General features: G+C 46.9%; 1 protein-coding gene across 2 annotated transcripts in view; it reads left to right on the forward strand.

The window, feature by feature from the left end:
- The first annotated feature begins 554 nt into the window (after window positions 1–554).
- Window positions 555–17,874, forward strand: part of FAT2 (FAT atypical cadherin 2) — an 80,003-nt gene continuing 62,683 nt past the window's right edge. The window contains exons 1-3 of one of the 2 annotated variants that reach the window (XM_039485495.1): window positions 673–720; window positions 1,607–1,754; window positions 14,312–17,606. In XM_039485495.1, coding sequence (XP_039341429.1) covers window positions 1,713–1,754; window positions 14,312–17,606 — 3,337 coding nt within the window. In that variant the 5' untranslated portion in view covers window positions 673–720; window positions 1,607–1,712. Of the gene's footprint in view, window positions 721–1,606; window positions 1,755–14,311; window positions 17,607–17,874 lie in introns of both variants that reach the window. The other variant, XM_039485496.1, reaches the window with a different exon arrangement.

Below are 17,874 nucleotides of genomic sequence, written 5' to 3' on the forward strand. Positions count from 1 at the left end.
GCAGGGGCTGTCTTTTTGTTCTGTGTTTGTACAGCACCTGGCACAATGGGGCTCTGGTTCATGCCTGGGCTCCTGGGAGCTACCACAACACAACCCATCAATACCAGTAACGTCCCAGGTGCCTTTTCAGCCTTCAGCTCCTCCATGATCAGAACAGGATTCTCCCCCCTTTCCCCATCCCTCCCCCCCAGCACCTACCTGGTTCCTAGTTAAAAACAACCCCTGCTCTTTTAAGCTGCATTTCTGGATTTCATGGCAATGCTGGCTAATCTAACAGTAAAAAGCTCTGCCATTATTTGGCTCTGAGGCTTGGGAGTCTGCCCAGCTCTGACACACACACACACACACACACACACACACACACACACACACACACACACACACACACACACACACACACACACACACACACACACACACACGTGTTCCTTTCTCCAGAGTGAGAGCAGTGCCTCTCCTCCTCCCCTAGTCGGTCAGGGAGGGCTGGAACTTCAGGGAACAAGTTACACCTACTGCAACGTTCTTGCTAGCTGCTTTCAACCTGTGCTGCAGGGATTTCAGCCAGCAAAATCTCCTCTTGCCGGAACTTCTCCGAGCGTCTCCACTTCACAGCCACCATGGATCTCCTGCAGCTTATGGGGTGCTGCACAGAGACCGAGGACTCGGCTGAGGGGGCAGCAAGAGGATAAATTTCAGGAGAGGTCTTTCCTGCTGCAACAGGTAAGGGCACGCTGCTCACTGCTTTTGCAAACTCAAAATGACTCAGGAAGCCCTGTGCAGCATGGTCTGGGGGGAAGCCCAGGGAGGATGGACAGATCTAGGATTGTCAGAAAACCGTGCTTGTATGTGAGTAAATAGATTTAACCTTCAATTTGAAACAAACAGCCCAAGCCTAAAGTTATATACGTTTAGCAGAAAAAACACCCAACCCAACCAACACCTTTTTGTTATTTCATTCTTTCCCTTGCTCTTGTCAGTCCTAGTAGGAGGAATTGTGAAGTGGGCTAGGGAAAGCTGGGGTGCGATGTTTGCATTTGTTGCCCTGGGTTCGAGCAGGGCAGTACCTTTTCAGTTCATTCCTGTAAACTTTACCAAGAGTTCGGGGCAGACCGTCACATCCGGTGAATGGACTCCGTACAGCAGCTCAGATTGAATCCCTCAGGGAATGCGAGCGAAACGAAAATGATTTAACGATGCATTGTGTGCAGGCTGTATCTACACCATGCTTTTCCTTCTCATTTCCCTGTTACGCTACCACGAGGGCCAGCTCTGCTGGAGCCCTAGTGTAGGCAAGGCACTGGCATTTTTGCTACCCTGACAGCTAACTGCACTCAGAGTGAATCTAGACAGCAAGGTGGTGAAGATGTCAGGGCCCCTCGCACCTTGCCTACCCTGGCGCTCCCACCTCTGTCACTGATAGGGCTGCAAAGGTGGGAAATTAAGGAAAAAGCTCAGCGGAAGCAAGGCCTCGGTGTTTGCTCTGCATTTACGTAGGTGTGGGCACATATAATGTGTGTGTGTGTGTTTGTGTCAATGCATGTATGATTCTTTGGGCATTTATGGAGGCCTGATAGCAATCTACACCTAAATCCATTTGTAAATGCAGATCAATGGACATGCAGCTGTTCTTTCCCCAGCACACATGTTGCACTGCAGAAAAGGGAAAGAAGAGAAAAAGGGGCACTTGTGCACTTGCAGCATGGAGATAATATATGAAAGCCCTTAGCAGCAGCAGCAGCAGCAGCAGCAATCAGGTAATTAACCTCCTGAGGGAATTAAAAGCAGACCAGGTGGAATGCAAGAATCCATAAGGACAAAGATCACCTCTCCAATGACATCTGTTGCTTGGGATAGTTAGAAAAAACCTGACTCAGTGGAGCTTTCTTCTAAAAAAAAAAATGCTATAACATTTACAAAAGTTTGAAAACTCTTTATTTTTCCGTGATTCCACCAATTCACAGGTTGATGGGCACTGGCACATACACCGGTGGCAAGCCCTGGGGCTGCTGCCAGGACTCTAGGTTAGCTCATAGTTATCTGGGCCTAAAGTGGTTAAAAGTGGCACTGGGTCTGAGGTGGGACGGGGAAGGTGTCTGCACAGGTAGTATGGGTGCTTCATGGTCCCAGCAGCATCATTTGCAGTTTGCCGCTTAGAAGCCTCGCTTCTCCCGGCCACTCCTAGATCCAGGAACCTTCCATGCTGCGGAGGGGAAGACGGCCGGGTGACTGAGCCGTCCAGCTTGCGAGCTAGTGAGGCAAGTCCCACTGCGAGGTCAAGACTGAAAAGCAAACACTTTGTATCCCACCTTTGAGGAAAGTTGGGCAGTATCAGCATTTAGTGATGCTGAAGTCATTTGACTTCTCGTTGTGCTACCTTATCACCTCTTAATATCCAGCACTATCTGGCTTATCTGAAGTAGTTCAGGGACATCAGACTTTGAGATAAATGAAGTTGGGGTAATTGGGGGATCTATTGTGTAAAAGAACCAGTGTAAGATTTTATTCTGGAGTTACAGGCTGGATCTATACACTGCCCTAGTTTGCATCACCTACACACGCCCACAACCCCCTGAGAATCCTGAACAGTTTTTTAAAAATGAACCCAAACTGTACGCTCTGCAGGGGTCATTCTTTGCCAAAGCACTTCCCACCCGCTAATATTTTTACTCTGAGGGAACTTTAAAGAGGAAGCTTTGGCAGAAGTTGCTGGGTCTCCTGGCCCTTTCAACAAATAAGCATCATTCTTGGGGGGAGGGGAGAAAGGAGTAACTAACTCACACCTGGAATCAAACATCTATTAGAAACCAATTCATTTTGCATTGTGCTCGGTGGACTCTTGGCTCCAGTGCAAGTCACACAGGATCATCGTGCCAGCCCGTTGTAACCAAAATGGTATTTTTGTTGTGAGCATGTGTTTATTTGTGTTCACCCCCTGTGCATAGGTGGGGTGTGTGTGTGTCTGTGCATATATCAGTGGGTATTCGTAAGTCTCCACCAGTGCAAACGCATAATAGGATTAAGAAGCATCAGACCTTTTTTTGGAAAAGCCAGTGCCCCATTGTCCTGCTAGAAGTCTGATTAGCTGAACAAGCAGTTTGTCCTCTCTGCTGCGGTTTTCCTTGGCAGGCGGGCAGGTTTGTTGCAAAGAAACTTTCCTTCCTGGTTCTTGGAAGAAAGAGCTGGGCGGTGTTCGAAGAGGGCAGAGCAGATTGTGGGGTATTTTTAGGAAGCAGAAAGGTTTGTAGCTAGGAAATATTATGGACTGATCATGGTTTAGATAGAAACTGCAAATAAATTCTTTAGGTAGAGACACTGTAGATATAGTAGGTATGTCATACTTAACAGGTAGGCAGAGACTGCATTATAGTTATCGGTATATGAGATACTTATATCTGTTCCGAAGCAATAGGTCGATGTAGAGAGAGTGTGAATAGATATCTACTGCTCCATATCGATCTACTCTGGATAAATATTGTTGGTAGATGGCTACGCTTTAAAAGCCTATCTTCAGTAGACAGTGCAGAGAGAAGTCCCGAGGAGACACCTCTTGCTATTGTAAACCAGGTTGATAAAATCTCATTAAGACAAAGTGTGCCTGTGACAAGCAGCCCATTGTGACTACCTGCAAACATACCAGTCTCTAGGGTTAGCTTGCTGTCCCCACCACATTTGTCACCGATCACACACTGTCACATACCCAGATGGTGAACTGTCTGGGGCAGGGACTGTCGGTGTTATTTGCTTGTACAGCATCTAGAAATACACCTCTACCCCGATAGAACGCGACCCAATATAACACAAATTTGGATATAATGCAGTAAAGCGGCGCTCCGGGGCGGGGGCAGGGCGGTGCACTCCGGCAGATCAAAGCAAGTTCGACATAACGCGGTTTCACCTAGAACGCGGTAAGATTTTTTGGCTCCCGAGGACAGCGTTATATCGGGGTAGAGGTGTAACTAGTGAGAACGATAGTATTACAGCTCTGCTTGGGGAGACGATCCCCCTGCATTTACTAACGGCATGCAGGCCTGGTATTTTTATAGGCTATCTGGGCAGCTATTCCAGTGACTGAAACATCTGCCCTGTGGAATTTTACAGCACACGTTTCTGTGGAACGGCTCCCCAGAGAGCTGCCAGTGAACCTTTTGCAGTGCGCAGATGAATTTGTTGACTCATCCCCATTACCCTACTTTACATGCACCCTCTGAATGCAAGGAAGCGTCTGGAAGTGCAGTGCAGAGGAGTCAAAGCTGCTGTAGACCGAGCAGAAAATTGGCTTGATGGGGCACGTGTGTCCTGGGACCAGAACTAACAACCAGCAGGTGAATTGGGTTGCTGACAAAGAAAGTCGGCAACGGAGATGGGTCATATAAATTATATCAATCAAATGATATCCCCGGGAGAGAATCAGAATTCTCTTGTGAGTCTGTTTGGGATAGAGAGGCTGGGAAGGAAGCGTCAGTGCTAGCAGGATGTCTGCACGGCAATCGGGAGGTGCAAATACAGCACATACGACGCATACCTGAGCTAGCTGCGATCAGGCTAGCAGCGTAGCTGTGGCGGCACGGGCTAGCCCCCTTAGTGCATGCTGGGGGTCGCTGGAGGGACTGTACTCCGATTGCTCTCCATGCCACCCCCTGCCCTTGCTGCCACGACTAACCTGCTACCCTGCTTGGTCAAAGCTAGCTCAGGTATGTCCACACACGCTGCTGTCACACCTCCCAACCGCAGCGCAGATAGACATGTCCTGGGTTCCAGATCCCTTTTCTGGGGCCAGTCCTGCAGGCAGATGGGAGCTCTGTGCCTAGGCGGTTGGCAGGAGTGACTCCCAAAAGATTCTGGACAAGTGGTTTTTAAATAAAAATAAATATGAAATAAGGTGTTAGCAGCCAGAGCACAGAGAGACAGGAGATAAGTAGCTTATGTTCGATGCACCAGAGAAAGGGGAGCCAGTAGCAGGTTGCAAACAGAAGCGTGACATACTCAAAGTGATCAGCTAAGAAAGTTATCTTTGCAGCAGTGATTTGAATGGACGTGAGTGGGGTGAGATTGCAATTGTTAAGGCTAGAGGACGTAGTAGTAATGGAGACACAAGATGCTGAGCGTTTTAGCTCTGTGGACGGATCAGAAAGGCCATAGCTTAGAGCTGTTATGCAGGACGAATCAGCAAGCTTTAGACACAAGCTGGATGTGAGGCTCTAGCCAAGGGAGTGCTATCACCCCAACCAATTCTCATAGGACTGAGGAAGGCCCTCTGAAGAATAAGGTGGCTGTTGCTTAAATTAAATACCTCCCTAGTAGGGAGTCATTTATCCACTTGCAGGATGTTCAGCATAGCAGGAACAATTATTTAATGGGTCATTCCAACCTCCGTCATAAAATGCATATGCACCAAGTTTTAAATGATCAGCCATGCTGTTCCTGGCTGTTTAGCCATCAGGAAATGATTTTCAGTGCTCAGGCCAAGCTATTTTAAAAACGCTGCTTGTGATTGAAAGGCTGTAGAAGGTAGCGGGATTGTTGTGAAATTAGCTATCCTCTTACAGGGGGAAGGATAGCTCAGTGGTTTGAGCATTAGCCTGCTAAACCAAAGGTTGTGAATTTAATCCTTGAGGGGGTCATTTAGGGATCTAGGGCAAAAATCCATCTGGGGATTGGTCCTGCTTTGAGCAGGGGGTTGGACTAGATGACCTCCTGAGGTCCCTTCTAACCCTGAGATTCTATGATTTAGAGGGATGCTGTCCTGTCAAGTCTGCCCCAAACACACTTTCACATTACATACAGCATTGCTGACCCCAAATGCTCAAAAATCATGAGTCAGCCCCCCACAAAAAACCACAAGATTGGCTTAAAAATCATGAGATTCTAAAAATAATAAAAGTGGGGCTCTTTTTATTTGTCTTCTGGTGGTGTAGTGCTTAAGGTTCACATTTTCAAGTTTTACTTCACAATTATGAGGGCTGGAAACTTTCTTTTCTTTTCTTTTAAAAATGAAAACAGAGATTCTCATGTCAACACATGAATCCAGGAGCTGGTGCTTTAAGAAAAGCCCCAAATATCATGAGACTACATTCATGATAAAATCATGCGAGTTGGCAACACTGACACCTAAGACTAATAGAAATGGTTCCATCACATTGTTTTTATTTTTTAAAGTCCAGTGGAACTTTTTATTAAACAGCAACAACCTGACTCTTTAGCCCTGGTAACTCAGACATGACTGGATTATGCTAGTGCATGAGCACAGGGCAGTGAAACTGACTAGAAACCATCTAGCTACAAGATCAAATTGACCAGCCTTTTTAACACTGACCAAACAGAGAAAATGGCAAATTGTAAACAAACAGCATGAATCGTGAAAAGTAAATCAGATTTTTTTCAAGCCGGTTGAGTGTTAATCAAAGGTGGTGTTAGTGACATGGATAAATGTCCTCTTTAAAAATATATACTTTTTAATCCTACATTTTCTATATAGAACAACAGTAATTATTTTCTGGTTGATTTCATTTTGCAATGTTTGGCCCTAACTGAATTTCTCGTGCTGTGTTCCTCCTGGTCAGGTACATACTGAGCTAGGAGAAGGTGCATTCCTGGAGTCCTTCCCCCCTCAGGCTTGGCTCCCACCTTGCTAAATAATTTGCTCCCTTAGCTCTGTCCCGTCTTCCTTTGTGACCCTTGCACTTTAGAACCACAATAAAACTGACCCTGTCATTTGTAATTTGAGCAGCTACAGGGCTTTCCCCCCCTTACAACCTTTGGCGAAGAGGTAGGCGTGTGTCTACCTGTTTGGCCTGTGAGAAGTCTTCTGGTCGGGCTTTCTGCAAAGTTTTAAAGTGAGTGGGAAATGAAGGGGAGGAGCAGGGCAGGGAGTATATGACACAGGGTGGGTAGATATCCTGCAAGAAATAAAAACGGGGGGGACTGAGAATGGGACTCCCAAATCCAGTCTTTCCTCCAGGTCTCACGGGAAAAGGGCATTTCTAGGAGCAGAGTTCAGGCTGTAGGCAGGGTGCATTTCTAGGAGCAGAGTGCAGTCCAGGCCCTTATGGTAAAGAAAGCAAACAGAAGGTTTGAGCAGACCTTGTGATTTCCTGGACAAGCACATAGTAGTTTATACCTCTGAGGATTACAGTGACAATCATCCTCCCCCTGACTATACAGCCGAGTACCACAAAGTGGCTACGCAGATAAGGCGCCTCCTTTCTGGGGGCGTGGAGTTTGAGACACCTAGGCCCAGAACCTCAACGGTATTTAGGTGCCTAACTCCCATGGGCCTGATTTTTCAGAGGTGCTGAGCAGCCTCCCATCCCAGTGACTCCTGCTGAAGCTGTGGGGGCTCGACCTGTCCAGACGTCAGGGAAGTCTGAGCAGGGAACCCAAAATCTAGGCACCGAAATGAGAGGGGCTGTGATGTGCATGTGTCAAACAGTGGCAAGAGGTGGAATAATGCGATTTACAGCTTGAGAGTCAGGGATCCCTTGTGAATGTTGTGGGCCTGCCGGGAGGGATCATTACTCTGCAATGCACTTACACCGCAATATAGCTTTATTTTTAATTTCTAAGGCTAGAAAAGAGAAAGCGTTGAGGAGTAGAGTTGGTAAAAGAAACATAGGAGGGGGGGAATCCACAGGAAACTGCCACCTTCGTCAACATTTCTCTCGTTCAAAAATAGTCAAGGCAGGCAGCAGAAATGGGGCTCAGTTCGTCCCATAGACTGCAGTGGAGTTCCCTGAGGGATGAATTCAATTCAACAGCTATGTTCAGTGTTAACTTGCGTGGGGTGTTTTTTCCTGCTTCTCTTGGGGGAGGACAGAACTCAGCGGGTTACTTGGCCCTGACCCCCCCTCCTTTCTGCAAGACTAGCCCCACTTTTCTGAGGCACCCCCAAAAAGCAGGCAAGCTCTGTACCCCGCATTATGCCTTCCCTTGCTACTGCAGAAGCACAAGCTAGCATCACTCTGGAAATTACCAGAGGCAGTTCACAACTTTTCTTTATGTCAAATGCTTGCTGTGAGCCACACAGGGTAACTGGGCCTGGCCTTTATCGTGCAGCTATTAGTTATCATTTAGTTTCCGCATATCAAAAGGATTTCCACCTCTGAGCCTCATCACCGCACCAGTTTCTTCTTGGACACGCTTTTAATAGAGAGTCTAAAATGGGATATTTAATTCAGGTTCACCAAGATCGTTCCTCAGTTAAAATGTAGCCTGACTAAAAGCACGATAGAAGGGTTTACTAGGTATTTGAGTCTATAAGACTCAACCCTTCCAGGAATTCTGATCCCCTCTTGGTCCTGGTGAATGAAGCTGAATCGCCGAGGAATGATCTCCTGGCATTCAGCTTCTGGCACTTTAACAGGGAGCAATGTACAGAATGGTAGAATCCCTGCAACTGTCTGTGCAAGGAGGATTGTGGAAGCAGAGCACAGTAATGAAGACTGTAGTGCTGTCAGGCCTTCTGGAGGCAGAGAGCAGAACCACATCCACCTCCCCTGTGCGCCAAGGGACCAGAAGGTAAAGGCCTCAGGAGGTGAATGGATCCTGAGAAGGGAAGTAGGTGAAGGGGAGAGGATGTGAGTTTTGTCTGCTGGGCAATAAACAGCTTCCCTGGGATTGAATGTGAAGTGCCCACTGTATGTCTGGGGCTGAAAGTCATGGTACAGGGTGTGTGATTTAACCCCCATAGACAACTTTTGCCACAGCCAGGTGTACAGCCCAGGTCACCGTATTCTTGTGTCACTTCTTGAGTCACTGCTCCGAAAGACATGGAAGGGATTTGTTTTTTTTGCTTCCTATAGAAAATAACCTGCCAAAAAGCGTGTCCGTTTTGAATATCAACATTTAATAGAGAATAATGTCACTCCTATAGAATCCTATAGGATAATCGAATCACTGAAAAGATTTCATTCTCTATTAATCTATAGGCAAAACCCAGACCCTATGCAGGACGCTACATCTAAATCATGATTCAGGGATCCCTGAACTAGGCAGCAGAAACCTCAGAGTTATGTACTGCCCCTCACCTTAAAGCCTCTTCTCCCTTAATGCCCTACTCCCTCACCAGGCCAGTGCAGTACATCCTGCACACCATTTCCTGTTTATTGTGATATTAAATTCAGTTTATTTTACACCCTTCACATACACAGCCTAATCTGTAGGGTTTCAAAGTCACAGAAACCTCCTACGGTTCTGCAGGGCCTTACTGTTCCATTGCTGTAAAATTCTGTTGATCTTTTCCTAAAGGGTTTTCCGCTGAGTCCTAGGATAGGCCATAACAGACCAGTTTTGCTCCCATGGGCAATTCATTTTCCCCAGCTTTCTGGCTGAGTTTTGTCAGTGCTTTCTTAGGTGTTCTGGTTCCATCTCTGAACCGTTTTTCTTGTGAGTTTAGTCCATGTGAAAGGTATCAGGTAAGCAGTTCTAGGGACAGAAGTCATGCCCGAGCATCAGCAGTGTTGGGGAATCAATCCTTTTGTTTCCCATTGCATGTGATCTGTAGAAACCTGACCCGCGGGAGTGAGAGGGTAATCCCAGCTCTGAGCCCATTGACCTCTGCTGACATTAGGGTGCCAACAGTGGTGGTGGTTCTTCAAATGCGGACACCTGTCCACTGGGACCTGGTGACTGGAGAGCCACCAGATTCATTGCACGTAAGAACCTGTTGTGGAAGAGGAAGAGCCTTTGCTCCTGTGGTCCATGCTCCATGGCGCTAGCCTCAATGGCTCATGGCTCACCTCTCACCCTCACCTCTCCTCTCTCTCTCTAGGCTCTCCTCTCTCTAGGCCAGCCTACTTTCATCAGCTGCAAGGAAGTTGGCAAGAGAGAGAACTCCTCTCTGTCTCCCCTCTCTTCTGTCCTGACCCTGACCCTTCCCCTTCCTCCACTTGTTCCTGTGTAGTGGGTTGGTGGGAACCCCCAGGCCCCCCCCTCTACCTCCCCCCCAGGGACCCTAATGGTAGCAGCAGTTTAGTGGCAGTTTTCACTTCATTCACTGCAGACAGAGTTGCTACATTTCCCCCAGCTCTCTCCTGCTCTTCTCCTTCTTCACCCTACCCTTAGGCTCCCTTTCATGATGTTTGAGGGTGTTTTCTAACAGCCCAGCTTCAGCTCCCCTTCCCTCTCCCTCTCCTCTGGCTCCTGCCTGACTGGCCTGACCCCCTTTGTATAGTATCAGCAGGGCAGGGCCTTAATGAATGCCCTCACCTGACGACTTTTTTAATTAGAGAGAGACAGGTGTGTTCTCTAGGAGCAGCCCCTGCTCTGGTGTCAGGGGAGGAGAAACTGTTAATCCAGTGGCCAGTATATCTGCCTTCTGCTATTCTGCTGTACCCAACTGGCCTGGGTCTATCACACTACCAAACAGCTAATAGCTAATGATAACTTTTGGTCATTACCAGCCTGGGCTTGATTTAAAGCAGCAACAAAGAAGCCAAATGCTCTGTTTCCCATTACCAACGGCCTGTGAAGACCTTCCACTTCTTCAGGAATGAGAAAGAAGGGGACCAGGGAAAACCATAATAGGTGTTGGAAGGGAAGGAAATGCAGCCTAGAGAAATCAGATGCAAAATGGCCACCTTACGGCTGCAACTGCTTGTTTCCAACTCCCAGAAGAGCATGCTGGGAAAGGCTCCTATAAAAGGGTGAACCTACACTAGGGTGTTTAGTAGCCATGGGACAGTCACAGTGATTATAGCTCATAGGAAACCGCTGAAGCTAGAGATCTGAGTGGAGGCATCTTGAGGATTTTAGAGCTGGATTCTGAGATAGTTAAGGTTCTTTTGCGTTCAGATTTGTTTAAAAAAACCTGCTGCTTCCTATGTCTGAAGTTTAGTACCAACGTACCGAACCCTAGAACACACAGTCTCTTCACAACAGAACATTTCTTTTAAGAAGGAGGGAGTGAACTTTAACAGACTTGCAGCACCATTTTCTATTCTATTCTATTCTATTCTATTCTATTCCATGCTCCTCTCTGCAGTAGCTGAGCACCATCCAGTAATACATTAACCAACATGACGACACATCTGTCACCTGTTTGTTTTCTCATCCTCTTTTCCTATTCCCACCTACCCACAAAAAAAAGAAAAAAATCTCCAGCTAGTTCCACTTCATACACTCTGAGGAGATCTTTGCTGTCTGAATTATATGAAAGCTTTGTAAGAGAAACAAAGTCATCCCAGGATGTTTCTGGTTCCTTTCCCTTCCATCACATTACCTAAGTAAAAAATGACCTCACACTTGGAAGCTCCAGGTGCTGGCTTCCTAGGGTGACCAGATGTCCCGATTTTATAGGGACAGTCCTGATTTTTGGGTCTTTTTCTTATATAGGCTCCTATTACCCCCCACTTGCTGTCTGGTCACCCTATGGCTTCCAGAAACCATCTGACTGAACCTACCAATGTGGCTAAAGCCTAAACCTAAAGCCTACCCAGCATTGAGGAACCCAAGGTGCTGTGCCACACCTGAAGGGAGAACAGAATAAATGAAAACTGCATTGAGTCATCTCCTTGCACTGGAAAGCTAGAGCTCTAGTGCAAGGGAAAGGATGGCCCCATAACACTTCACTGGAAGAGGCTGGGTTTTTTAATAACACTGACACCATCTGCTCTTTAAACTCTATGTGTCTCCTTACTCCTGCCCATGAATAAACCAAAAGACAACCTGAGGGTGTGACTAGGTTAGGGAAATAAGAGCACAGCAGTGTTATTCACGCTATGATTTTCCTGCATGCTCAGTTTCAAAGTTTCCCCTTTTGGAGAAGTCTAATCAAATTTAATAAAGAAGACACCAATGGGTGCCATCAATATTTAGTCGGGGTTATAGAAATTACTCTGCAAACCTACTGAATTTGACACAGGATGTTCTCCTTTCTATAGACTTTTAAAGTCACCCAATAGAAGAGATAGGATTCTCCATTCAATTCTATAGAATGGTTAAAAATAACCCCAGAAAGATTACTGCTTTCTAGTAAATTCTATAGGGCTTTGTCCCATATGAACCTTAGCTCGGTAGTTCTCACAGTGTGGTCCATGGATGCCTTCTTTGTAATCCGCAGAAAGGCATTTTCAGGAGGACTAAGCCGTGGGAGCGTGGAGTGTTGGAAAGGCAGGTGGGTCCATGAGCAGTTCTCTTAGGAAGTGGTCAGCAGAACGAAAATGTTAGCGAACCTCTGGCTTCAGTGGCTGGGCTTCCCTTGGGCCCACATGTGGGAGAGTTTGAAAACAGGGATTATTGTCCACTCACAAAATGAAAAGGGGGAAAAATCTATAGGAATTTCATTGCTATTTCAGGAGAGCAGGAAGGGAACATTCTAGTATTGGCTAAGTGCAAAATTCCGCTGTCACATTTGCAAACACAGCTTCTACTGACTTTAATGGGAATTGCACAAACACACACACGGGGTTAGAATTCAGCCACGGTTATGTATGTAAAAATAATATCAGTAGTTGCACACGCTGAGATAAGGGTAATTAAATTGACTGCTTTAGGGCATAGGTTAATAACGGTGGGAGTCAGGAGGAATGTTTTGCCATATGCTAAAGCATTAGGCATTGGCCCTGCTAGAGAAAAGATACCAGACATGAAGGTTAATGGTCTGGTGCCATTTGGAAAATCCTACCTTCTCTCTCACTTTTTCTTTTATTGCTGGCTCACTCTCCTCACGTGTATTGTATGAGACAAAAAACTCTTCCTGCTTTGCAGTCCTATGGGACACACACGCACACTCAAACACACCCACATGTCTTCTTTCTAGGTTCCACCATTAAAACGTTGTGAAGGAGCAGCTTCAGACAAGTCCCTACACGTTACCAGACTCTTTCGCTCTCTTAAGTAGCAAGCAGATCTTTTAACACAGTGCTCAGACTTAGAAGAAACCACACGTCTCCCTTGATAGATTAGCCTTGTCCTCCCAGGACTTTTTTAAGCACACGTGTGTTGTATCATTTGCTCAGGACTCAGTGAGTGTCGAGTTTTTTGGAAATGAAATAATATAGTAGGAAAGATTTTGCCAGCTCTGTACCAAATCCACATGACATTGGCTTTTGCTTCTCATTCTGATATTTGCACTTCCCTGTGACCCATGCTACATATGCAATAGCTAAACTTCAGTTGTCTTGTTCCAGAAAGGAAGGCGCACCAGTCAATTAGACTGCTGGATGACAGACCTTTACTTATTCATGAAGGCTGGGTGTGAATGATAATGTCTAGTGGACAGCCCTTTACTGGCCATCTCAGCAAGAGACGCTGACATACATGCGCACAAACTCGGGTTTGGTTTAACTAGGAAATTGAACCAGTCCCATCTTTTAAAGAGATGAATCTTGAAAAAGCATCTGGAAAAACAAGTCCTTCTTGTTTAAATTAGTAAGGTGCCAAACAAGTGGCAGGTACTTGATATGCAATTTGAATTTAAAAGAGGAAGGGACAGTTCCAGATAGTGATCTCCTGGGATATCCAAGAGAAATAGAGGCACCTAAATATATCTTGAATTATCAGTGAATATCCCCAGTTTCATCCCCTATGCAAAGAGAAAAGCATTCATCTAGCTTTATAAAAAACACCCTGGCCATTTAAAAACCATTGTCACCCTTGCTAATAACATTTCTCCATATTAATTACACATCTGCTGCCCTTCAGTCACATTCATGATGATAATGTTATTAATCCACAGACTCAGGTGTGATGCTAGTGAAGGAACCTGGCAGCAGCGACAGTAGGATTGTACCTGCCGCAGAAACACTCATGTCTTGGTACTCAGCAAGAGGAAGGAACCTCAGAAAGCACACAACAGCTCAGTGAGGTTTCAGTAAAATACAGGACATCGCCTCAGCAGGATTCAAAGAAGGACTGAACATTTATAGGAATAAAAAGATCACCCTGAGTTGTAATAGCTATTGCTAAAAAAAGAGAGTTTTGGAAGGGACCGAAAACCTCATGCACCAGGGTTTAATGCAATCTCTAGCTACTAAGGATTAGGATGAGATTAGGGCAGATTGTCCCACATCTCCCCACGGTGGAGTTTCCATGAGGCACCTGGTGCTGGCCACTGTCAGAGATAGGACACTGGACTAGATAGACCATGGTTCTGATCCAGTCTGGTAATTCCTGTGTTCCTATTTTATGACATTTGCTGGAGAGTGATACTGTTTCTTTAAATCAGGTCCTGCTGGATGTGAGCATAATGCATAGTTCAATTACATCCTTACCTTGTGTTGCATCTTCTTTCGTGCTGTAACATGCGAGATTTAATATAACTGCCCCCATCCATGTTAGCTAACAGACTAATTGTTCGTTCTTTGCCTCCCTTCAGGACCCAAGGAGACACCCCGCCTCACACACCATGGCCGTTGCTACAAAGAAGCGTGTCCTGAGCTCTGCTTGTTTTCTGATGCATTGTCTGGCCTGCGTAGGGAGCTCTGAGAAAGGCAACTCCTCCCCCTTGCATTTTACCCACCCCTTTTATAACGCCACAATCTATGAGAATTCGGCCCCCAAGACCTATGTAGAGAGCTATGTCAAAATGGGCATTTACGTGAGGGACCCAGAATGGGCCGTCAGATACAGAATAGCTTCCGGGGACAGTGACAGTCTCTTTAAAACTGAGGAGCACATGCTTGGGGATTTCTGCTTCTTGAGGATCAGAATGAGGAGCGGGAACACGGCGCTTTTAAACAGGGAGGTCAAAGACAATTACATGTTGATAATTCAAGCCACAGAGAAAGCCTTTGCCTATGAAGCGTGGGCCAAAGTGCTGATCCGCATTCTGGACAGGAATGACTTGAAACCTCTCTTTTCACCCCCCTCGTACAAAGTCACCATCAGAGAAGACACACCTCCGAAAACTGCCATCACTGTGGTCAGCGCCACGGATGCTGACGTGGGTCAGAATGCAGAGTTCTATTACGCCCTCCACACCCGCTCACACTTGTTCACGGTGCACCCCACCAGCGGAGTAGTGATGACGTCCGGGAGGCTGAATGGTACATACCGAGGGAAACACCAGCTGCAGGTCCTGGCTGTAGACCGAATGCGAAAAATCTCTGAGGGCAATGGATTCGGAAACCTAGCTAGTCTGGTGGTCCAAGTGGAGCCATCTGCCAGGAAGCCCCCAGCTATTACCTCAGTGACAGTGACACCAGCTGACTCTGCTGAGGACCTCCTCTATGCTACATTGTTTGTGGAAGCTAGTGGTTCAGAACCCGTGATCGATTCAGTTGATATTGTGGCCGGAGATCCAGGAAGGCATTTCAAAGCCATGAAATCCTTTGTTGGGAGCAATGAGTTCATGATTGTGTCAACCAAAGAGATCAACTGGTTGGCTAACCCCTCTGGTTTCAATCTAAGTCTGCAGGCCAAGGACAAGAGCAAACCACCTCTGTGCTCACAGATTAGAGTTATCCACATACCTCCTTCCAAGTATGTCTCTGCCAGATTTCAGCGGGAAGTGTACAGAGTCCAGCTCAGTGAATTTTCCCCACCTGGGAGCCAAGTTGCTATAGCTAAAATCACTCCAGTCTTTCCAAAACTGAAGTATATTTTGAGACCCACCCCCGACAGCACAGGGTTTAAAATCAACCCTCAAACCGGGCTCATAACTACAGTCAGAACGATAGACTTCCAAGACCAGTCTCACTTTGAGCTTGAAGTTACAACGGCCAACAGTCAGGCCTATGCCACTGTTGCTATTGATATCATTGATTGCAACAACCATGCTCCGTCTTTTACTCAGTCTTCCTACCATGGCACCTTTGATGAAAACATCCTGCCTGGCACCAGTGTTTTAACAGTGCAGGCTACAGACCATGATCATGGGGAGAATGGCTTTGTCACCTACAGCATAGCCAACAAGAAAGCAGTTCCATTTGTTATTGACCCATACTCAGGCATCATCTCCACCTCCAAGCCAATGGACTACGAACTGATGCAGAGATGGTACCATCTGCGTGTGTGGGCATCAGACTGGGGATCCCCCTTCCGCCATGAGACTGAGGTTTACGTTTCCCTTATTCTGAACAACCTGAATGACAATGCCCCAGTGTTCGAGAAGGCAAACTGCAATGGAAGCATCCCACAAGACTTATCTATTGGGCACCCCGTGGTCACAGTATCTGCCATTGATGTAGATGACCTGCAGCACGTAAGATACCAAATCACGTCTGGCAATGAGCTGCAGCATTTTGACCTGAATCCCGTCTCTGGAGTCATTTCCCTTAGAACCTCTCTCAGAGATCTTCCTGCTGGGCAGTCACCGCTCTATTCTCTGAAAATAACTGCAACAGATGGAGAGAACTATGCTTCACCTACATCTGTTAACATCACTGTGGTCAGCCCAGGCTTCCCAGTCCACGTGGAGTGCGAAGAGACGGGGGTGCTGCAGCAGCTGACGGAGAATATAATGCACTCCATCGAGTCTCTGTCTCAGGACCAAGGCTTGGAGGAGGAAACCTCTGTGAACCTGTATCATGTGAATCATCATGCACCTCAGTTTGATGACAACTTTCCAAGGTCTATCGATATCATGGAGACTGCCCCAGTCAACTCAACCATTGTTGACCTCGCAGCTGTTGACCCCGACCCTGGCTTTAATGGCAAACTGGTCTATGTGATCACTGATGGAAATGAAGACAGTTGCTTTACAATTGACATAGAAACGGGTCTCCTCCAAGTTCTCTCCCCTTTAGACCACGAACGAACCAGCTTCTACATCCTTAACATTACTGTGTATGACCTTGGCACTCCTCAGAGGTCATCATGGAAACTCTTGGCGGTGAATGTGTTGGATGCCAATGACAATGCTCCTAAATTCCCACCAGGTGCATATGGGGTGGTGATACCAGAAGATGTAACAACAGGGACAACTGTAGCACAGGTGAAAGCAGAAGATGCTGATACAGATGACAATGGGAAGGTAAAATATTCCCTCCTAGCCCCCACTGATAAATTTGTCATGAACAGTGTCACCGGGGAGGTGACAGTGACTGGTCCCCTGGACAGAGAATTGTGGCCTCACTATGTGCTAAAAATAGAAGCCAGGGACCAGCCTAGAATGGGCCACCAGCTGTTTTCGGTCACTGATCTGGTTGTGACTTTGGAAGATGTAAATGACAACTCCCCACACTGCATCCCAGCCCTGAACCATGTGAAGGTCCCTGAGGACCTGCCCCTGGGGACCATTCTGCTCTTCCTGGAAGCCTTTGATCCTGATGCTGGCTCTGAGGGAGAGGTAAAATATAGTCTTATCAACAACGAGGAGAGGACATTCCACATGGAGAGGCAGACAGGGGCTCTCCGGGTGGAGAAAGAGCTGGATTATGAGACAAGGAACTTTTACAATCTGACCATACAAGTCAGCGATGGTGGGAGGCCCATCTCTCGCTCTTCATTCTGCCACGTGGCAGTTGATGTCCTTGACGTCAACGAGAACCTACACCCTCCTCGCTTTGCCTCCTTTGTGTTCAGCGGCAGGGTTCAGGAGAACAGCCCCGAGGGCGTGTCGGTGATGACGGTAACAGCTCAGGATGGCGATAAAGGGAAGGATGGAGAACTCCAATATTTCATCCGAGAGGGCACTGGCCTGGCAGTCTTCCACATTGAAGAGGATACAGGTAATGATGGGCCAGTGTAAGGGTATGTCAGGGGGCACCGTGAAGATTGGTTTAAATGACATCCTGTGGTTGGTCTGAATTTTGACCCACCAGAACCTTTCTGTATTCTGTTTGCAAAGTCCATGGGCTCAAATCATCCTTGTTTGTGCAGGGAAGTGGAATGTGCAACCCCATGAGTTGGCAGGGGCAGCTGCTCCCAATGGGAATTCACCAATGTGTGGATCTCCTGCCTCCCTACGGGGTTCTGCAAGGGGGAGATACCTTGCAA

The sequence above is a fragment of the Mauremys reevesii genome, linkage group 8 (genome assembly GCF_016161935.1).
Source record: "Mauremys reevesii isolate NIE-2019 linkage group 8, ASM1616193v1, whole genome shotgun sequence".
NCBI lineage: Eukaryota > Metazoa > Chordata > Testudines > Geoemydidae > Mauremys > Mauremys reevesii.